The sequence below is a fragment of the Magnolia sinica genome, chromosome 3, assembly GCF_029962835.1.
Source record: "Magnolia sinica isolate HGM2019 chromosome 3, MsV1, whole genome shotgun sequence".
Taxonomy (NCBI): Eukaryota; Viridiplantae; Streptophyta; class Magnoliopsida; order Magnoliales; family Magnoliaceae; genus Magnolia; species Magnolia sinica.
Genome location: NC_080575.1, coordinates 59,772,574 through 59,796,553, shown reverse-complemented (window position 1 = coordinate 59,796,553; position 23,980 = coordinate 59,772,574). Strand labels below are relative to the sequence as shown.

The 23,980-nt window shown below is 41.6% G+C and overlaps 1 protein-coding gene across 5 annotated transcripts in view; it reads left to right on the top strand.

Moving 5' to 3' along the window:
- LOC131239944 (protection of telomeres protein 1a-like) overlaps window positions 1-23,980 on the top strand; it is a 136,579-nt gene that overhangs the window by 20,653 nt on the left and 91,946 nt on the right. For 2 of the 5 annotated variants that reach the window (XM_058237891.1, XM_058237890.1), the window contains exon 3: window positions 15,946-16,135. The exons of 2 other annotated variants lie outside the window; for them this stretch is intronic. In XM_058237891.1, the coding sequence (XP_058093874.1) occupies window positions 15,946-16,135 (190 nt within the window). Of the gene's footprint in view, window positions 1-15,897; window positions 16,136-23,980 lie in introns of all 5 variants that reach the window. One more of the 5 variants, XM_058237892.1, reaches the window with a different exon arrangement.

Here is a 23,980-nt window from a genome sequence, read left to right as displayed (position 1 = left end):
GTATCTTGCCTAGAAGTCACTATTGATGATTGGCGACAGCCCTTCGCTGACTATCTTAAGTATGGAATTCTGCCAGAAGAACAGTCATTAAAACTACAAATCAAGCAGAGGTTGAAAAGATTCATTATACATAATGAAGTGTTATACAGAAAGTCCTATAATGAAATGCTGCTGCGATGTCTGGACACAGAAGAGGCCGATTATGTGCTGTGAGAAGCCCACTCAGGAGAATGCGGAGCCCAATAGGCTAGTCAAAATTTATTCCACCGTATACGTCGCATGAGGTATTACTGGCCCTTTATGTTTAAAGATGCGATAGCCTATGCAAAACGATGCCATAAATGTCAGGTGCATGGCGATATTATACATATGCCGCCCGAAGATCTGCATCAGCCGGTGACTTCATGGCCCTTTGCGGCTTGGGGGTTGGATGTCATTGGCCCTATTAATCCACCATCCTCAAGAGGGCGTTGGTATATTCTAGCAGCGACGGACTATTTCTCCAATTGAACAGAAGTGATTGCTTTACGCAGTGTTAAAGAGAAAGATGTTGCTAATTTTATTCGTCATGCAATTATATACCGGCATGGATTCCCGAAAAGAATTATTACTGATAATGACACTCTCTTCAAAAACAGAAACATGGAAAAGCTGTGCCAAAAATTCAGTATTCAGCATTCTTTCTCGACGCCCTATTATCCGCCAGCCAATGGATTAGTAGAAGCTTTCAATAAGACGATAATCAGATTTTTGAAGAAAATCGTCTCAGGCAACATGCGTGATTGGGATGAAAAGTTGCAAGAAGCCTTATGGGCCTATCGGACTACTCACCGAACGACGACAAAAGCCACACCTTATTCATTGGTTTATGGGGTTGAAGCCGTCTTAGTGATTGAAATGCAAGTCATGTCTCTCAGGTTGGTGATACATGAGTCAATAACAAAAGATGAAACTGCCAAGATAAGGCTAATGGAGTTAGATACTCTGGACGAGAAACAGCTAGCGGCACATCAACGTTTAGAGCTGTATAAAGCGCAAATATCTGCTGCTTTCGATAAGAAAGTCAAGCATCGCTCGTTCAAGAAAGGTGACATGGTGCTAATGTTGAAAAGACCCATTGTGGTTACTCATAGAACCGGGGGCAAGTTTGATCCTAAATGGGATGACCCATATATTATAAAAGAAGTTTATTCCAATGGAGCCTATCGGGTTGTAAACTAGAATGGACAGGGCATCAAGATACCCATTAACACCCGATTCATCAAAAGATACTATCCATGAAGAGTTAAAAGTTTTGATTGTGAAGATCATTCAGGAAAAATCTCACTCAATCAAAAGGGGGCAGAATAGGCACAACCATATGATAATTGCAATGAAGCATGTATCTTCCATGTATTATCATGAACTTCCCTTACTTGATAGAGCAAGGACGAGGAACGATTAGAAATCCTACCGAATTCACCGCTCTGGTAGCTTCAATGGGCCCCTCTGACGGACCGCGGTGTGTGGAGTCCCCAGGCCGTGGTGGTTCAACGAACTCATGAGAGTTACAGAGGCTACTTGTATAAGCCCTTTTTGCTCCAAATACTCAAGAGCCTAAAAAACTGTGGTTGCTCCAAATACTCGAGAGCCTAAATTGTGTATGGTGCATTAAAAACCACAAATTCGAGAGAGACCTGAAAAATGGTCTGATTTGGGCATTTTTCTGGAAAATACTATAAAAAATATAAAAAAATATTAATCTTCTTAAAAAAATTATGGGAAAATTGTTATAAATCCACTTACATGATTCCACACCAGGTGATAGAGATTTTGGAGAAAATCGATATGTACAAATGGTGGATTGCTAACATCAGCTATACGGACGTTGACGTCAGCATGTGGCTCCCTCGATTAATGTGTAGAACTTCCCTTTTTTTTTATTATTTATACCTAGATTTGATGTCTTAACGAGGAGGATCCGATGTATGTTGGTCTTGCACAGGTTGGATTAATTAAAGTTCTGATACCATGAAGAATGAAAGAACCAAAGAGAAGAAATGTGAGAGAGAGAGGGTTTGGAGAAAGAGAGAGAACGTGGGATCTCTCTATTATCTTATTCAATATATATGTAGGTTTTTTAGTTTTTTTTCCTTTATTACATCATAACAACCCACTTTATACAATATTTGCAAATAAGCCAACTAATATCATATTTATAGAAATGACCCTTCTAACTTGATATTCTAACAAAGGTCATGGTGAAGTTGATTTGTCCAATGCTTGCCGATGATCATCCAGTAATCTACATAATTTTTACAACAACGATGAATAACAAGCTTCACTTTATCCATGGCATCATAGAAGAAGCCCGTTCTTGGTATCTCATTAGATTTTACTATCCAAAGGACTCTCATCAGTGGTTTCATCACCTTGAGGATGTTTGACTTTGGTCCAATAGTTGTTGTCCCTAATGGTCTACATAACCTCAACTATCTTTTGTGCATGTTTTTTTTGTTGAACCGCTCATAAGAAGCAAACATCTTGCTTAACTTGCCTCGATACTCGTACAAATTCTCAATGATAATAAAGTTTGTTGCAAATTGAGTCGCTGCAGGCATGAGCAGCTCTTCCCTTTAAGAACTGTCTCATTATGGCAACTTCTTGGTTATTATTGTAGATGAATGTTATCATGTTCCTTGCCTTTAAAACCAATTTTGCGACATTCTTCCTTGTTTCAATATCTTTTAATATTAGGTCGATGTAGTGTGCAGCATGTGATGAGTGGAAATTTTTTTTTTTTTTTCTCCATCAACATTTTGCCATGTTTTTTGGTTGTTGGTCACATTTTGCTCTTCAATCTCATCCACCATCTTATCTATAAGGGCGAAAATGTAATCTACATTTTGCCTTCGGTGCATCAATTGATTTATGGAACACTGTTCCCAAGTGGCAATACATTATAGATATGATCATATTACGTTTAGTTGGGCTAGTCCAACCATTGCACATGATAATGCATCTTCTGGTTTGCCATATGGGGGTAAAGGTGGCCATGTACATCCTCACTTCTCTGCACTCTACATATTGTCCATTTCTCTCTAATTTGATGAGCTGTGGGTGTCTTCACTTCTTTGCGTGCTCTGCCACAACATCGATCACCACTTCTCAGTAGAGGGAGTTGGCAACATTTGGAGCTATGTTGCCATGTATGAATAGCTTGGTTACAACCTTGCCAAGTTTCTCAATTGCATTTTTACCCCACATCTGTTTTAACCTCCTTTGCTTGGCCATCTCCTTTCTAAATAGAATCGGACGCATGTGGATTTGTCAGGCTTTATCACATCCACATCATCAACCGTGGGGGGAGCACATGAAGTCTATCGTTGGCTGAAGGGATGCTGTAAATCACCATACATATCTTGACTCCCACTCCCTCCCTAACACCCACTTTCACTTGCAATCGTAGCCCCACTCGCACTCACACTCCCACTCCCACTCCCACTTGCCCCTCATGTCACGCATGAACCCCTTCCCCCCAAACATGCATTGACGCTCCTCATCTTCACGTGCGGTGCAAGCACTCTCCTTGCCATCATCACCTCTTGATATGAGTCCTCATAGGACTCATCATTCTCATCATCACCAGGCCTCATATAATCAGGACCAAACACCTCTTATGGGGCCACATCACAAGCATCCTACCTTTTCTTTTGCATTACCTCTCTTGGCATACTTGGGCACTCCGCGACTTGCTCCTTTTGATGTACCAAATATTGTTTGACTTGCATGATTCCTCCAATCATTATTATGCCATAGTAGTTGCATTTCATGGAGTGTCTATTCCCACCCACTCTCACAATGCTACCATCTAATATTCTCACTTCCTGGTTTGGCTGCCATTTTTTTTTTTCTTGCTCACAGCATAAGTTAGCACTAGTCCACACCTCACAAGTCACCACAACCTAGACTACTCTAAAGGAAACATACTCACCTGCCAAAATATAAACATATAAACAAATACAATCATAAAAATTAGAGATTTCAAAGTTGCCATCCACCCACACTCAAAACAAAAGGAAAAAAAAGGAATTTTGCTGACTTTTATGAACTAACACTGTTCTTCTAGAAATTAGACGAAAATAAAAAATTATATTAAAAATAGGAAATGAGATGAAATAAATTTGATCTCATGCATGTGTAAATAACCCACCGCTCCTTCATTTGGGGACATGAGATCAGAGCTCCTGAAGGAAGATTTCCGATGCCTTTACAAGGTATTGGAAGAAAGAGAAGGAAGAAGAATCAAAGACGACCAATAGCCTATTGCGTTGAACCGGGCAACGGAGTCATGTTGTGCCAGCCCGTGCAACGAGGTTTTGTTGTGCGCTAATGGTTACATGTGCACTACATACTGCCGGATTTCTTGAACTCTTTATATTTTTCATGGAATTCAATCATTCCTTTACAAAAGTTATCATTCCAAATAAGCGAAGGAGATGAGGGAAGATGTTCAGATCTGCACAACACTTCTCACATGGAGATGAATATATCGTCAGCTAGAAGGCCGCTGAAATTACTATTTGAATTATAACTATTCCGCATGATCTGTACTTAATATTTTATACTTTATAGTCGGAATCAAGGGAGATATGAGGGTGTAAATGAATTCAGAATGAATAAAATACTTTGTGATGATTGTTCTTTCATTCTTTCTTTGTTATTATTGAATAAGATAATCCCTCAAATCAAATACATTCGTTTCTTGTCGATACAAAATGGCGACTCTGCTGGGGAATATCTTTCTTATTCAATATAAACTTAGAAATTAATGAGACTTTTATCACTGTTTAGTGTCATACCGACGCCAAAATGGTGACTCTCAACGGGAACATCCTCCGACCAAAAGCGATATATCGCAAGCTACTGCTGGAGTGATATCTGTATCGCCATTAGCATAAGACAATGTCGAAGAATGGGTTGTTGTGTCCCATCGGAGGTCGAAAGCACGAACCCATTCAACTATCAAACACGCCTCACCGCAAATGATTAGGGGACCAGTAACGCGAAATGCTTAAAAATGAAACCCAACACTTGCTTCGCTGTCATTATACCCTGGAAAGTCCCCTTGCTCCTTCACTTCGCAAGACTTCCCAGCCCTTCCTGTTGCAAATGTTCGATGGACTAGGAAGCAAAAAGGCAAATCGCCAGTAGAAGACGAATCATTCTCCGCGAAATTCACCGTGCCTTCACAAACAACGCCCCCACAAACTATGTCAAGATCGTCTGAATCCTATGGAAGTGTTAAAGGATCCAGCGGGTGTCCTCTCTCGTCAAGTCCTCTCATGCCAGCATACTCTTGTCCCACTCTAGCAACAACCCAATCGAGAAGTGGAGAGGCCGCTGTATGTATGGCAGGAACAGATCAGAACCCATTGCCGACCACGGACGAACGTATGGCTGAAATGGCGCAGGCGCAGAGAACCTTAATGGAGGAATGTAGAAGTCTTTGAGAAGCGTTGGCCACCCTTGCTCACAAAGTGGCTCAGATTGTGGGCCTTCCTATGATGGCTACCATGAATGGCCATGAACAATAGCCCAAAGGCTCACAACCGCCAAGAGCAGGGTCACACGGATCGGCTCTCGTAGCGAGAGTGATAACGCAGGACGAAACGCAGCAAGTAATAACAGAGGTCCTCAGGACCGAAAGGGAACACTAGTATCCGGGAAGATTCCGATATAGAACGTCGTACTCCAGAGAAGTCGAAGACGTGCCGTTCCCCACCAACTTCAAGCACCCAGACTTTTAAAAATTCAACGGAGATGGATCTCCAGAGGAACATCTCATGCATTTCATTACGACTATGGGTAATTTTTCTACAATCCCGCAGTATTGTTTATGATTATTTGGCTCTTCTTTGACAGGAAAGGCGTTTCGATGGTATACGAGCCTGGCCCCTGAATTTATACGGACCTGGGAGCAGATGTAAGACGTTTTCATGTCTAATTTCTTCTCGTTTGATCGGGATGTCAGCATTACAGAGCTGGCTTTTGTGTGGTAGAGGGAGAATGAGCCAGTAGAAAAATTTGTCGATCGATGGAAAACCCTGGGGGCATCATGCAGACAATTGCCAGAAGAAAAAGAATAGGTGAAAATATGTCTGAATTCTATGGAAATAGGGATTATGTTAGGTTTCACAAGCGTCGACATAATAAACTTCCGCGATCTCGCTATATAGGCACATGCACTGGAATTGATGACCAGGAAAATGTCGGCAAGCGAGACAGGTAGAAGAGGACAGAATAGATTGATGGAAAATGTCGTTGATCAAGAAAAGAAAAGTAACGTTCCTCGCGACAGACGAAGAGCGGAAGGAAGAGAAGATACGGACCGCTACAAAGGACGCACTAGTGATAAAAGACCCAAATCATTTGATTCTCATGAAGGGTACGCATTTAAAAGGGAAGATGTTCCCATGATGAATCGATTGCTGATCGCCGAAACGATAGAATTGCCTCCCTCTAAACGTCCTGAAGAGGCCGAGAAAACAAAAGAAAAGAACTATTGTCACTATCATCGCCTACTAGGACATCCTACAGAAAACTGTTTCACATTGAAGAATATACTACAGAGGATGATAAATAGAGGTGAAATTGTGATGGGGAAAGAGAGACAAAAAAGCAACAGTGAATGTACTGTCTGCCCGAGAGACCGCATCTGAAAAGACAGGATCTAAAAAGGAAGAAAGTTGTAACATGAATGCCACCAAATCTTTAGATGCTGCATGCCAAGCGGCATTAACGTTACGTTCAGGAAAAAGGGTGACAAGTCCGCTCTGGATGCAGAGATTCGAAACGGTACAAGGAGAAACATCTGGAACACATTCCAATAATGGAAAAGAAGAAAGAGTAACTTATGATGTAGTGAATCACTTGAAAAGCATCGTAGCTCGACTAAGCGTATATGATGTACTGCGATTATCTGAAGATGTTAGACAGACCTTAATTCAAGCTCTATCCGATAATGACATTAGAAAAGCATTGCTTGTCGAGATGGAAAGCACAAAGCTAGAAGAGCAAAATGATTGTATGTCTGTTATCACGTTCTCTGACAATGATCTGGCTTGTGACAAAGCGCATAATAGACCATTGATGATTGTTGGTCACATTTGCGATAAACAAGTCAAGTGAATAGTGTTGGACAATGGGTCCGTAGTGAACTTGTTGCCGCTGACAATATCGAATGAGCTTGGATATATCGCCGCTCTCACTTACGCCCTAGCGGAATGATGATATATGGCTTTAATCAAGACGGACAACGGGCACTGGGGAAGATCACATTGACACTGGAAATAGGAGAACTGACTATGAACGTTGTATGTCATGTCATCAATGTAGTAACGACGTATAACCTTCTCTTAGGAAGACCCTGGATGCATCAATATGGTATTATACCATCTACTCTACATCAGTGCTTCAAATATTGTAGGAATGGGATCCAGCATAAAGTGATGGTTGATGCAAGACCGTATGCAGAGGCAGAATCCTTCTTCGCAGATGCAAGCTACTATGATGGGTTTGTAGCCGAAGACAAGAAAAAAGATGATAGAAACATGGCTATAAAAGACAGCTAGACAAAGGCAATAGAAAACAAAGTTGCGAGAATAGAACTGTCTGGGAAAGTGAACATGAAAAAGAAATTTTATTTTGTGCCGAAACAATTAAGACAAACTGGGTAGCCTCCTCTGACATTACTATCGCCTGAACAATTAGAAACTCTGCAGTCAAACTATATAGTGCCATTACCATACGTTGAAAGAAATAAACCATTTCCGGCTATGCCTAAAAGATTTCATGTCAAGTCCAGTTTGAAGAATCCTGAGCCCATTGAGTTCTATGCCCCATCAGAGACAGACGAAAGAAAGGGTTGGCAATAAAGTGAGTTGCGGAATATTGACATCTGAAGATTTAGAGAGATACAGTCCTGTAGGCAAAAAAGATTATGTAGAGTATGGGTTTTGATTGCGAAGAACTGACCCGATTTAATAATGGCAGAGGTATATAGGTCCCGATCGGTGTGAATGAAGAAGCACGAGAGAAATTTCGCGGATTAGGAGCGTCATCTTCTCATGCACAAGCAAATGTGATCGTAGTAGGTTTAGCGGTCACCCAAGAAGTAGATTCTGAAATAATCAAGCATCTAGAAATAGCTCCGAAACAGATAGAAGATGGGGGGCAACCGATAGTCGATGCTTTGCGAGAAATAAATTTGGAAACAGAAGAAGAACCGCGATTGATGCAGGACAATTAACCACTTGCTCTAAAAGCTCGAACTGTTAGAGTATGACGAATTAATTCCTTTATCTCATAGCCCAGGCCCCACATCTCATGGGTTAGGACCTCGGCCGAAATCCCCTCGTGGGCTCATGGGCCCCAAGTCACATGGGCCGCCCACCTTGAGTGTGTCCCCACATCCCACGGGCTACCCTACTCGAGCCTGGTGTGAAATGCGCATTAATCACCCTCGATGAGGAGTCTCGAACACTGTTCGAGACCTCCCCCGTAGGCCCTAAATCACATGGGTCACCCCCCCAAGTGTGTCATCGCATCCTACGGGCTACCCCACCCGAGCCCGGTGTGAAAATGCCCCTGCATTAATCACCCCTGGTGAGGAGTGTCAAACACGAGACCTCCCGCTCTGGTACCAATTTGATGCAGGACAATTAACCACTTACTCTAAAAGCTCGAACTGTTAGAGTATGAGTGTCCCCGCATCCCACGGTCTACCTCACTCGAGCTCGGTGTGAAAATGCCCGTGCATTATCGACATACATTTATAAATGCCAGTCTGTCCGAACAGGAAGTCGATCGGTATATTAAATTGTTAAAAGAAAATAAAGATGTGTTCGCTTGGACATGCATAAATGCCAGGCTTGGAACCGTCAATGGCGATACATCAGTTAAATATCTGTAAAGATGAAAAACCAATTAAACAATCGCAGAGGCGATTTCATCCAGATCTAACTCCTCTAATAAAGGAAGAGGTGAACAAGTTGATCAAAGTTGGATTTATAAGAGAAGTCAAATATCCTAAATGGATATCAAATATTGTCTCAGTGAAAAAGAAAAGCGGACAAATTAGAGTGTGCGTCGATTTCAGAGATTTAAATGAAGCATGTCCAAAAGACAACTTCCCATTGCACATAACAGAATTGTTGATCGACAGCATGACGAAATACGCTGTCATGTCGTTTATGGGCGGATATGTTGGGTACAATCAGATACAGATGGCTCCTGAAGATGAAGAAGTGACTGCATTCAGGACTTCTCTTGGAATCTATTGTTATAAAGTCATGCCTTTTGGTGTCAAGAATGCCGACGCAACATATGAGAGATCAATGTAGAATATATTTCAAGAAATGATGTACAAACGCGTGGAATGTTATGTCGACGATTTGGTTGTCAGATCGAATAGTCATGAAGAACATTGTGAGCATCTGTCTTCGGTATTTTGTCGACTCAGAAAGAAACAGCTAGAGATAAATCTGACAAAATGCGCTTTTGGTGTCTCATCAGGAAAATTCCTCGGCTTCGTCATCAAGCAAGGAGGAATTGAAATTGATATAGGAAAAATTAGGGCTATTCAGGAAATGCCCCCACCAAAAACATTGAAAAAATTGAAAAACTTGTAAGGAAAACTGGCATATATTTGACGTTTTATCTCTAATCTGGCCATAAGGTGTCAACCATTTGCTCATCTAATGAAGAAAGGAACAGAATTTGTATGAGATCAGGCGTGCCAGAACGCATTCGACTCTATCAAAGAGTTGCTAAAACAACCCTCGGTATTAACAGCTACTGTGAAAGGCAAACCTCTCATCTTGTATATCCCTGCAGCTGAAACTCCTTGGGAGCTTTATTGGCTCAAGCAAATGAACAAGGAAGAGAAACCACACTCTCTTATCTGAGTCGAACGCTAATAGGTGCGTATTGCAATTATTCGCCAATCAAGAAAGTATGTCTGGCATTGGTGTTTGCGGTGCAGAAATTAAGAAATTACTCTCCCATGACATAATTTTGATCTCACGAGTTGATTCTATAAAGTTCTTGATGACAAGGCTGATGTTGTTAGGAAGATTGGTTAAATGGATGTTATTGCTTTCAGAATATACGATCACTTATGAACCGACAAGGGCAGTAAAGGGACAAGCAGTGCCAAATTTTTTAGTGGCTCATCCTGTGTCAGGCAGCGAAGTAATCATCGCCGATTTCCCAGATGAACAAGTAATGTTGATTGAATAGCCTAATTCATGGCAAATGTATTTCGACGGCGATTCTCAAACTTCAGGAACGGGTGCTGGAGTAATATTTATCAGCCCTCAAGGTGATCTGCTACCATATTCCTTCACGTTGGCATCATGTACCGACAATGAGGCCAAGTATGAAGCTCTCATTATAAGAATGGAAATAGCACAAGAAATGAAGATAAAGACTTTGCAGATATTTGGGGACTCTAAAATGGTGATAAATCAGTTAACAACAGAGTTCGAAATAAGAAAACAAGAGCTCTTACCATTGCCGACGGGCGCAACAATTATTGGAACAATTCCATAATGTCGAAATCAAGCATATGCCTCGATGCGAGAACACAAAGGCAGACGCTTTAGCCAGCCTAGCTGCGGTTTTATCCTGCCCTGACCGCAGACCTCTCCAAGTAACGATTGAAGAACGAAGATTCTTACCAGCGCCAGAGCTCAGCAATGAAAATGTTGAAGCACTTCTTGTATCGTGTTTAAAGATCACCACAGACGACTGGTGCTAGCCTTTTATTGATTATCTCAAATATGATATCCTTCCAGAAGATCAATCGCAAAAGCTACAAATTAAGCAGAGGTCGAAAAGATTCATCCTATGCAATGAAGCGCTATACAGAAGATCCTATAATGAAATGTTGCTACGATGCCTGGATACAGAAGAAGCAAGTCGGATATTACAAGAAGCTCATTCAGGTGAATGTGGAGCTCATCAAGCCAGTCGAAATTTGTTCCGTCGCGTGCATCGAATGGGGTATTACTGGCCCACAATGTTCAAAGATGCGATAGCTTACGCAAAGCGGTGCCATGAATGCCAAGTACATGGCGACATTATACATGTACCCCCTGAAGATCTTCATCAATTGGTAGCCTTTTGGCCCTTCGCTGCATGGGGACTAGATGTTATTGGTCCCATCAATCTGCCTTCTGTCAGCAATAGATTATTTCTCCAAATGGACTGAAGCGATCGCGCTGCGAAACGTCAAAGAAAAAGATGTCATAAATTTCATTTGACATGCAATCATATATCACCACCACATTCTAAAAAAAATCACCGATAATGGCACTCCTTTCAAGAACAGGGGCATGGAAAAATTATGTCAGAAATTTGGCATCCAGCATTCATTCTCGACACCTTATTATCCTCCAGCAAACGGATTGGTAGAAGCCTTTATTAAGACGATAGTCAAGATCTTAAAGAAAATCGTCACACGGAATAAACATGACTGGGATGAAAGATTACAAGAAGCTTTATGGGCTTACTGAACTACTCATCGCACTGCAACAAAAGCTACGTCGTATTCACTGGTTTATAACATCGAAGCTGTCATTCCTATCGAAACACAAGTCGCGTTACTCAGGGTAGTAGTACATGTATCGATTACAGATGATGAAAATGCCAAGATAAAGCTAACCGAGTTGGATATGCTCGATGAAAAGCGGCTAGCAGCCCAACAACAATTAGAACTATATTAGGCAAGAATATCCACTGCCTTTGATAAGAAAGTCAAACATCGCTCCTTCAAGAAAGGTGATATGGTGCTAATGTTGAAAAGACCCATAGTGGTCACTTGCAGAACATGGGGCAAGTTTGACCCTAAATGGGATGGTCTATATGTAATAACTGAAGTATACCCGAATGGAGCTTATTGAGTTGTAAATCAAAACGGACAAGGCATCGGTATACCTGTCAATGCCCGTTTCATCAAAAAATATTATCCCTAAAGATCAAAGAAGTTTTGATTACGAAGATTATCAGGATAATCTATCCCAATCAAAAGGGGGCAAGACGAGCAGAATGATGAAAAAGCCTTAATAGGCAACGCCATGTATTCTTCTCCATATATGAATGAAGAGACAAATTCGCAAGCATATCTAAGCTCTCTACAGCAAACTTTTCATCGCCCATCGCCGCTTATCATCACCAAACTTATATCGCCAAATTGATACTATCGCCAAGCTGATATATTACAACAATCACAAATACTATCAAAACATTACCACGATTTATCATTTACGGCAGTGAAGTGGGCCTATACGGCCAACCACGCGTAAGCCCTATATTATCAGTGGTGGCAATTTATCATTTACTGCAGCAGAGAGCGCCTATACGGCCAACCACGCATAAGACCTATCATATAGCCAATTCGCTGAACATTATGCGGGCAACAATGAAAAGGCAGTGACTCTAAAAAGCCCGCACAGGCAATCACATGCTTAGACCTATGCGGCAGCGAAGAGCGCCTATATGGCCAACCACGCGTAAGACCAATGTCATCTGTGTAGTTTCTGACAACGTCATGGGGGATGGTAAGAGAAAATGCCCTCTCATGAATGGGTTAGACCTCACAGGGGAAGAAAAAGTGGGCTGCAGTGTGTGCTCTTCGGGTTGTCCATAGAGGGCCAACCATGTATAAGACCCCCCAGATTCCTGGCTTGATTTCAGTAGAAACTTATGGGAAAAGGTCCTGTAAATGAGCTGCCACCTCATCAATGGACTAACGACTTTGGATTTGGTACCCCTTAAGGTAGCCTTGTGAGCCCCGTAAACTTTAGAGAGTTACTACGGCCAACCTTGTGCGTAAAACCTACTGAGTTTACCGCCCTGGTAGCTTCACTGGGCCCATCTGATGGATCACAGTTTGTGAACTCCCTTACTGCGGTGGTTCAGTGAACTCATAAGAGTTACAGAGGCCATTTGCACAAGACCCTCGGCTCCAACTACTTGAGAGTCTAAAAAAAACTGTGATTGCTCCAACTACTCAAGAGCTTAAACTATGTGTGATGTGCGCGTTAAAATACTAACTTGAACTCCAAAAATAGCTCCGCCAATTGAAGACAAACATCATGTAGAGCATACTAACAGAACATGCTATACTGTTATATTGCATATCCAAGATTTAGTGTAGATTAAAGCATGATGCTCAAATGTAACATGAGAAATATAATATGTATAAGATACATGCCTTTGCTAAGATCATGATTATTAAAATTTGAAAATTATCAAACCCTATTAATATATTTGATATCATAAAGAGGATCCATACTTGGAAAATGCCATGAAAAGACTATCAGAAAATTTCATATGTATATAGACCAGTACATGTTTACTGAAAAAAAAAAAAAAAAAAAAACATTACAAGTCTTCAGAAATGCCTAGCGCATTCATGTATTTTTTGTAAATTTTGCTTGAATTGTACCTGAGCAGCTGCAGTATCTAGTTCAGCATCAACGACATGCTTGGCTTGATCAGGAGCATCAACCAATTCCTATTCCAAAGAAACTATAACTGCCTCACTTTTCGATAGCTCTGACTTTTCAAGATCAGTTATTTGAATATTATCCTCAATATCCGCTTCGATCTTGCTAAATCCCAGCTCCTCTTCTTGCTTTCGAACTTAGAGATCAAGTATTTGCTGCTTGAGATTAGCTATCTGCTCATCAACACCCATCGAAGATTGCTTTGAAATCTTCAATTGCTCCTAAAGAGAATCGTATTCTTTGTTATAGCTGGAAATCATCGCTACAGCTTTTGAAGTTTTATCTTTAAGCAATGATAATTTTTTCTGAGGAGCTAATATTTTCGGAGCAATGACTACATTTCGGGCAACTTCTAATTGGCGAAGGGAGGCACAGAAATGAGTCAGAGAATCACGCAGAGGAGAAAGGTTAATATTGGCCATCTTTGCAGTTTGATCCAAAACCCCTAAGGCAGTGTCTAAGGTGGGCCATAACGCTGGATCCCTGAACACAACAACGACTTCTGATAAAGCACCTTTAACTAAAAGGAGCATGTAAGGAGGAATCCTCTCTAATGGCAATACATTTGAAACGGTGGCAATAGAATTCGAACTCCCAGAGCCACTACAAGATGGGTTGACTACATATAAAAGAAAGAAAAGAGTAAAGAAAATGAAAGGAAAGAATAACTCCTAACATTCAAGACTAATAGAACAAGTTTTCGAAAAAAAATATACCTGCAGCCGGTATAGAGGTAGCAGGAGCAGGCATCGTTGGAGACTGTATTCTCTCAGCAAGAGACGAGGGACCAGGGGCAGTCATTAGCATATCAGCAAAAGATGGTGCCCTCGCCTCAGTACTGGAATCAACAGTGGCAGGTGTAGTCACATCGGCTGGTTCAGTCAGGAAGATTATCTTGCGAGCTACGGCGCTTGGATGAGTTAAGGGTGCTAGAGGGGTCTTAGCTGCTCAACTTGACTTTGCCTCTGCAGAAGGAATATCTACTGGATCTTGGCCTGTCTTATCAGCAGTAGCAGGAGCACCTGAAGCAGAAGAAGTATTGGCCATTGGAGCAGAAAATATCTCACGGGGAAGAGGAGAATAATTAGAACTGAACAATATACAAATGTTTTCACCCGGTGGATAAGACTTCAGTTAAAAAGGGAAAATTACAAAAATACCCTTACGCCAAGAAACATAAATAAGCATGCTACCATAGACTCAAAAGCTCATGTATACTCATCCCATGCACAAAGACCAGACCCAAACATGATGGTCACACGTGTGATCATGTCACACTTGTGGACACGTAACTTGTGTCCACACTTGTGACCATTCTAACAATATTGTTTCCATATCCCTGGCTAGCAAAACTTGTAGTGATACCAATACTTCGAAAACTGGGCACATTAAGACTAAGCTTTTCAATTCACATTATAAGTGATCTTAAATTTCCTCACTATTGTCTTCTTATGGATCTCTACAATTTAGTTTTCTAACAGTTTCATCCTATAGCTAAATAGCAGGTAGAAGTCCATGCATTGTCATTATTCAAAGAAAGATGGGAGCATTGAATTGGATAATTCAATTTTTCCTCGACATGGGGCAACCAAAGTTTTTAAAGTTGAACCTCATCATCTTTTTTTGGCTATCCGCTTGTTGACGTGTGCCTTTACAAAATGAACTGATTTTCATTCCTTATAATATTAATCCATACTAGCCATTGTTTCTAATTGCTTTCATTTTTCATTCGTTTCCTCAGTTTTGAGCCTTCCAATTCTGTAGCTTCTCGTTAGAAAAGCCTTGCAGCAAGATCTGGCACAATTAACCTTAATTGGTCTTAGAAATGTAGGTGTGCAAATGAATGGTTTGAGGAGTTAGCTGACCTTTCATGAGTAATCATGTATTGGTGCGTCTCTCCTATTCTTTTGCAGTAACTATACGTGTGGGTGCTTTGTGCTTAATGGTTTTCTTTGAAACTGCCCCTTCATGGCCTACTTTGCTTGACTTTCCTTTGGGATGTGCATGTGATAGTCGGGCTTTGGGTTCAATACTGGATGAGACCATGTTGGCATGTGATTGGTGTCAATGTGAGCCTCTGCGATAGATGGTTCCAGGAGCTTCGATAGAAGAGCTTGGTGTTTGGTCGAGTGGATCGTAAACCTTTTGCAACCTATTACCAACCTCCCGTTAGAGAAATCAGATCCCAAATTTCTGGGAAAAACACTAAGATGATGATGATGAATTGGTCTTAGACATGTTTAATGCCAGTCTTGTAAATTGGACTTGTTCACTTGTATTTTCTGTTCTCTTAATTCCTATAAATTCGTTGACTAAGGGCATTCCAAACCTTTTAATACTTCAGAATACTTGGTGGAATTCCTAAAAACTTTAAGAGGTCTGGCTTTTCTAGATGAAAATCTACGATGGCGTGGTGTATGCTCTTTTCAACAAGAAATTCTCTACTTTTGCCTTATTTGAAGGGAAATCTGGTGAAGGCTTCAAACCGTATCAGGTATCTTCGAAAATTCAAATTACCAATCACGACAAGGAGTATATAACACAACTAAGAACATGGTTGGTTGATTATCAATTGGATGCAGGTATGTTCTAGTTCATGCACTTAACTGCTAATATTTAATTTATTATGCTGATTTCATATTTTGTCGATTGTTAGGACACAGATTTTTTTTCCTTTTTCTTTTTTTGATTGGAAGGATCTAATTAGTGGAAGTAGAGAAGAAGTATGATATCCTTCAACTTAATGGATGTGCAGAGCCCATACAAAGATGTGCCTATCTACTCTGTCCTTAGAAAGAGAATTGGCTAAACCATTTGCTTCTCAAGGACTGCAGCTGAACATACACCTTAGCGAAGTTCATTACCAATTAAAGAAAGCTTCCAAGGTTTCTCACATTTCCAGTAGTAGCCAAGCTATTGAGCTTTTAGAATCCTGTTTCATTGATTGGAGTAATAATTACTAGGAAACTTGTTTCTGCTTGGAAATACCAATGGTTATCGCTTCCCATTTCTTGCACTCGTTTGGCTATTTATGATACCAACTTTTATAAAATGACACATTTCATGCACACATTTCTCTAATTGTTTTGAGCATCCCTTTCCTGGGTAATTATGGACCTGACAAAAAAATAATTTGAGTGAAATACTTCAATCCTATAAAAGGTCTTTAACCTGCCAAAAACATCCCTGTTGGACAAGTTGGATGCCATACACAAAACAGTGGTCCCACTTGCAGCTAGTTGCACAAAGTTTGTATCTAAATATCTAAGTGAGTAAATAAATGTATGCATATTTATATGTATATATATGTTGGGGTTTCAATCAGTTAACACCGTGCAAATGCATGTACCTCTTAAGGGGAAGAAGATACGGAGAGCAGGGAACGCGTCAAGCCACAACCCTTGTGAAGAGCTCTAGCCTCCAAGTTCATTTGCCCCCATGCCATTGTCATCCAACTCTTGGGTAACAAACCCTTTCACACTCTTAAAACCATAGAAGAGAGAGGGAGAGGTAGAAAAGAGATAATGGGGGACTTCCACTTGTTTTGGGCGTGAATTCCTTGGCATATTTATAGAATTCTCATGGGCTTTAAGCTCCCGGGCCTCCTATTTCACAAGCATGTGCGCTATCGCTAACCTCTTGCATATAAGAGGTATTCAGACATGAACTCTAACCCTTGGCACTTCATCTATCTACATATCCTTCAACATCATCATCACTCTGCCATCATGTGGGCACAAGCCCCAAAAATGGAGCCCACTTGATCTTGAAGATTTACCATTGGATTAGTGACAAGACACTACCAAAAGAAAACCGACTTGAACTCATAAAATCATATATTTACTTTTGTAAAAACATTTTTAATTAAATCTTTAGGACCAAAAAAATTGCATCTGCACATAATTGGCCTATCAATTAAGTGATCTTCTTTGGCGAAATAGTCTCCATAAGAGACTTACATTGTGGATTCTTTTTATTAGACTCTCATAGGAGTTAGAACTACATGTTGTTCATCCCTATTATCGCCGTTCCATTTGAAAACCAATTAGGGGAGTTATGTGTGATCTGTATGGATCCGCATGTTGTATTCAAAGATATGTGGATATGTACATAGAAGATTTCTCGATAATAGTAACTGGAGCGTATCAAACGGTGCCGTGTCATTGTTTGAGCGACCGATGAAAAAGCAGTCGTGTGAAACAGTTACAGAACAGATGGTAAAGAGAGGAACAAAGGAAGTCAAGTAGTGCTGAACGGTTATGGTAACCATTAGGACGTGAGAAGGATCTGGATGGCCAGATCAAGACTATAAATAACAAAGGAATTCAGCAAGAAGAGTCGTCTCATACCAACCCAAACAAACCAAATCTATCTTTCAAGTTATCCTTTCAAATATCGGTCAATTTACTTTCCATAGTGTAATCCTTTACTTTTCTTGCTAAGTAAATTATATTTCTTAGTGTAATCTTTTACTTTCAGCATGCTATTTACATTCCAGAGTGTAATTAGTAGTGTTAACCAAGTAGCTGGTAATCTTTAGCTGTAATTTGAGTCTACGCTCACACGCTGGATTCAGTTCTTCACTCGGAAAGGTGTTATGCAGCCGTTCTTCACGACCGACTGTAAGAATCATTTTCTCGTTTTCATTTATCTGTATTGAAAAGTCCTTTCGTACGGTAGGCAAAGGTGCAACCCATCATCAGAGGACAAACTCCACCCTCTAAATATCGCTTAATCCTGTTTACACATTGAGCGAGTGGCTAAATAGGTGACCGATCTTATCAGATCTCAGTCATACAATACTTGGCTACCTATCTTGGCGCTTGGGGTCATAGTTGTTCGGTTTGAATTGAAGCTGCAATTTTAATTCTGGCATGCCCACACACGTACAACCGAAAACAACAACAAGAAGTTTTTGGCACGCACAGTGGGACCCTAACTGCTAGGTGGTCAAAAATATTCACTGTGCACCGACCGTACCAAAGAGCAACAAGTTTTTGGCACCCTCGGTGGGACCCTGTCTCTAACTTATCGGTGTAATATTGCCAATTATGAATAGAAGAAGTGCTTGTATTGCTGGGGTCGATCTCTCTATGCCTACCGTACCACCTTCAGTAGAGGACGTGCTAGTTCCAACAACCCTTAAGGCGTTGAATTTAAACAATAGTCCAATGCTTGCTACTAGGGATGAGGGAGGAGCATTGACTTCCCGGACTGTCCTTCTAGACGAGGTAGTTGTCGTGCTCCGAAATGTACAAATGAGCATTCAACTTGTGCTGGAATATGGAAAGGCCTCGGGAGAGCAATTCCCTATTCAAGCTGAGAATATCAATTGATATATGGCTAGCCAAACTGAAGCCATGCATCGATTGGTAGCTATGATGGATGAACGAACGCCATCGGTAACGCAATACAATGCCGAGGGAAGTTCTATTGGCAATGCAACTCTGCTGCTATCCATGCCGCCTTCACAACGGAATCCACCACCGGTCTATCAAAGCTTGGTGACCGGAGCGAGAGGCTAGGAACTTTATACCTAAGAATCAGAATCGGGATTGCTAAGAGGATTCAATCCCCAACAATTCCCTAGATTCCAAGCCAATTTGAGCCGATTCGGCCCTGACTCACTACCAGTCTTTGAACTTCAGCGGATGGATCGCGATCATATTGTGCAAATTGTCCAAGAAGTTGCTGGTCAAGCACTCGGCCGCAACACTATCCCGGTATATCACAAACCTTACCCGGAATGGATAGATCGGCAACACCCATTGCCAAGGAATTATGGACCGGATTTTGCCTTATTTTTAGGCGAGCCCGGTCAATCGACCATCTAACATGTGTGCCGATTTACAATGCAACGTGGAGAATTGGGCAACAATAATTATCATAAATTGCAGTTATTTGGTCATTCACTAACAACAACAGCCTTCACCTAGTATTAGAACCTATTGCTAGATTTAATATACACTTGGCAAGAGATGGAAGAAAAGTTCCACCCTCAATTCTTCTCTAAGAATAGAGAAATCACTATGGCCGATCTTTCCCGTTTTCGATAGTAGCCTTGAGAGACGTGAGATCTATATCACAAGGTTTAAGCGGGAAAAAAGCCGTTGTAAGGTTGTCATGACCGAAGCTGAATTTGTGCAACTTGCACAAGACGGGCTTGAATGCAAACTTTTTAAGAAGTTCATAGGCTCAGATTTCATAGATTTATACGACCTGATAAAAACATCTCTTCGTATGAAGAACTCTTGCATGAAGGAACCAGGCAAAAGAACTCGTCATTAGGGACATATTACAACGACACAAATTACAAGATTGCAATTGCCGATATGGTGGCTAAAAAGCCATTAGTATGTTCTACACTGGTCAAAGCGGAATCGACCGCTTCGACTGCACTTAAGGCTCAAAAGGTTTACACCTTTGACATCACTAGAGCTGCGGAAATATTTGACTTCTTGTTGGTCGGGAAATTTATTAAAATACCTATGAATCATAAGATAACCATGTTCGACGAGTTACAAAAGGCCGAATACTGCAAATGGCACGGAACTCGGTCTCATTCAACTAATAAATGTGTTGTGTTCAGGAACATTATCTAGGATTACATTGATCGCAGATTACTGAAGTTTCCTGAGAAAGGTAAGGAAGCCATGTTGATCGATACAGACTTGTTCCCATCCAACCTCAAGGTCAACATGGTCACGGCTAATCTAAGAAATCATCCGCGGTTGAAGGTCGATCTCGGCCTGAGCAATTAAGGAGAAGTATCACGTCGACCAGTACGAGGGTATTGCTGGCCCTCTCATTCAAACGATAATTGGTCGAATGCTATTAGAAGGGCCAGTCGTGGCTCTCGGATATGCAACTAGTGTGCTCAAAGAACTGTTTCTGGATGGGAGACCCTCCAAAGTCAAAATGGAGAGGTCATTACGTGGCCCCTCGGCCAGTTAGAAGTAACGATCGTCACCGACCGTAATATATGGCTCCCACTTACTGCCAGCAAATGGAACCACCGAGCCAAAGAATGGTCAAACCCCCTACAACGTAAGAAGGAATATGGAAGTTCTGCGTGGAGATCCTGCAGGTTGCTCGAAAGAGAAGGCGACTCAGCTACAACAACATCTCCAGCAAGGGCCTTCTCGAATGAAGAAATGATATCTTTGTACGAAGGGTCATCTTCATCAGAAGTAGCAAGAGTCGAAGCATCATCCACCATTGCTGGTATTGGAGCAGGTGACAAATGAGAGTCAGACTTAGTGACTTCTACCGTTATAGCTTCCTTGGCTGCATCAACAGTTCCTTCATGAACTGAGGACTCTTTGACCGTTGGAGGAACCTCTTTGTTAGGTGGAGGAACTATTGGCTGGGAAGATGGTTTCTTAGCCGAACGATGAAGGAGTGATGCTTCATGTTCTCCCTGATCGACCGCAGCAGGAGGACTCAGGGGTCTGACGATCATGTATTCAAAATCAGAGGGGAGAGTTGTAACTTCAGATGGACTATGAGAAAGGAGGGCCCCGACACTGATTGTGTTTTCAGAATCGACGAACTGTACTTAAGTGATCTCTAGAATGTCGGTTGCAGGTGGGCGCTGTTGTAACGATTACGCCACAATGATTTGTTTGTCGGTGGCCGTAAATTCCTGAGTGACTACAAGAGAAAAAAGGATAGTCAGTCAACATGAAAGTCAAAATAATTTAGGGTAATTATATATTGGTAAGTAATTTCCACCTAAGTCAGAACGGACGGCGTAAGTGATGGATCGTTTATCCACAGCCTGAGGATTTTTTATTTTCGTCGCCAGCGCTCTCCTTAAAATAGGGAATAGTGGCGGATTGGGATGATAGTTGTAATATACTTTCCATCGAAAGGGAGATCAGGGTCATTTAATCTTTTCCTATCCTGCTACTATTTATTCCAACATTTGTTATAGTGAGCTTCTTTATGATGTTTCCAGCCTTCATCAATTTCTTTTTGAGTAATTGACGATGGAGAGACCTAGCTAGTACTTGGTTTTAAAATACTTTTCAAAAGAAGATACGACCTCGGTCGAGGAAGTACCTTATTCTCGTTGAGGCTCTGATGAAGCCAGCAATGGTCGATCTGCAGTTGTTGGTGGGGAAGGAGGATCGATGCGTCTGAGAATCAAGACATGAGGCTTCGAAGGTGGACCAAGCGGAGCTCCTAAGTCTAGAATTCTCTTCAGAGCTAGTGGAGATTGTTGAACTGGTGGGGGTCCAGGTGCGGAAAAAATCCTAGTCATGACCTTCTAGCATGTTGAAGCAGCAACAACCTTGATCGATGGAGTGTGAGAAGGGGATGTCGTGGCCGATCTTGTCTTCGGCTTGCTTGTTTTTGGCTCGGTGTACTGGCCAATGAGGGCGCTATCCTTTTCTTTCCTTTAGGCTCAAGCTTTGAAGAAAGCTGAGCTATAATCTTTTTTGGAGATTTCTTCAACAACCTCTGATAATGGTTCTCCCACCAAGCCATGAAAGTATCCATTGCCCGTGGTCGACCCGGATAACAAGGGAGGTCAAGAGCCCGACTAGCTTCTCTAAAATAGGAAAGCAGAGATCGGTAGAGCTCGACGTTTGTTGGAGCACAAAAATTAAGAGAATTTCACAAAAGACTGTCTTGTTGTGCAACTGCGCAAAGGAGATGTGTAGAATGTAGCCAGGGTATTATTTCTGGGGCAGATTGCCCATATCAGTCGGGGACCCTATTGCGCGCTTGTGCAAAAGAGGTACATTGCGCGACCGTGCAACAACACTCCGTTGTGCGGATTTGATGGTTCACACGTGCGAAGGCCTATAAATACCCATACCCCCCTCCCCCCCCCAAACCCCTCATTTGCATCATCAGAGAAGTTCGAGAAGCATTCGGGAGCTCTCGGAGTCAGAGTTGCAACGTTCGGGTATCTCGTGGGAAGCAGCTTGGGAGAAAGGACGGAAGAAGATTCGAGCATTGCAAGATGCTAGCCTGTTGCGCGACCGCACAACAAGGTTTGTTTGCGCGACCTCGCAATAGCCTCAACAACCCATATGTTATGCGAGTGTTGCAGATTCAGCTGCAGTTTGCCCTCCTGTGCATGTATTCTTTGTATATCAGAGTAAAGCAAGGGTTTCAGTCCCGCACAATGCTTCTGTCATTGTGATGGATGCCATACATGCCGGGATGCTGCCGAAATCACTATTGGACTATTTTTTTTTCCATTACATTGATTCAATGTACTTTCTTTTGGAATCAAGGGAAACCCGAGGGATGTAAAAAGAATTCAAAATTAATGAAATAAGTGATGATGCTTGTTCTTTAGTTTTCCTTTGTTATTATTGAATGTGGTATTCCAACCCACGATACTTTGTTTTTGGTCGAAACAAAATGGCGACTCTGCTGGGGTTCGAACCCTGAATCTCTGGTTGGAATATGTATATTTCATATTGACAATAGGATAATCTATGGAACATTTATCATCAATTGGTGCCGCCATGACGCCAAAATGGCGACTCTCAATGGTAACTTCCCCCGTTTCATCTCTAAAACAAGGTACAATTTGACTTAATCGGAATAACTAATAGTCTATTTTGGATTATAGGTACTTTGTTCTTACAAAATCGCAATGGCCTTCCCTCCGATCAACGTAGTTGTATATTTCACGCCCAATGGATTCACTATGGATTATATATCGGCAATGTACGATCGCTGTCAAAGAAGGTATTGGGGAAAGCTGAGTTAGTTGCGACTAGAAACAGGTGACACCAAGTGATGTCTGGTATGATATCCGCTTCACCAATGGTGCAACAGGATAATAAAGAATGGACAATAGTAACGTCTAGAAGACGGAAGGCTTGGTCCCCTTCCGCGAGAAGCACGGTCCCGCCAAGCGTGATATGAGGACCGATTGCGCGAAATACCGAAAGGCGCAACCTCACCTCAGCTCTGCATTCATTTTACTCGGGAAGGACCGAAATGCCGTCACTTCGCAAAGTGTTTCCGCACTACCAACTATGATGGTAAAGACATCCACTGTCGATTCATTAAGAGTCCAGAAGGATAAAGGGAAGCCATCGCGACAAGCAAACTTTCGCTTGCGATACTCCCTGCATTGAATTCAACGCGAGCTTCTACATCAAGAATACCGCGATTCGAGTAAGCTAGTTCCTTGGGACGACAGTGTGCTAGTTTTGAGTTAAGCAGCGGTTCATTCTCCTCAATATCACCAATGATGCGACATTCATTCCCCCCCTTCAATATTAGACCAATCGAAGAGTAAAGAAGCAGATGTCTTTACGATAGGCACTAATCAGATTGACCCGCTTTCTCCAGATGAGCGCATAGCCGAGAAGGTCTATACTCCAATAACAGTTGCCGTGAACAATAATGAACAACAAGTGGAAGGGGAGCAACCATGAATGACTAGATTTCAC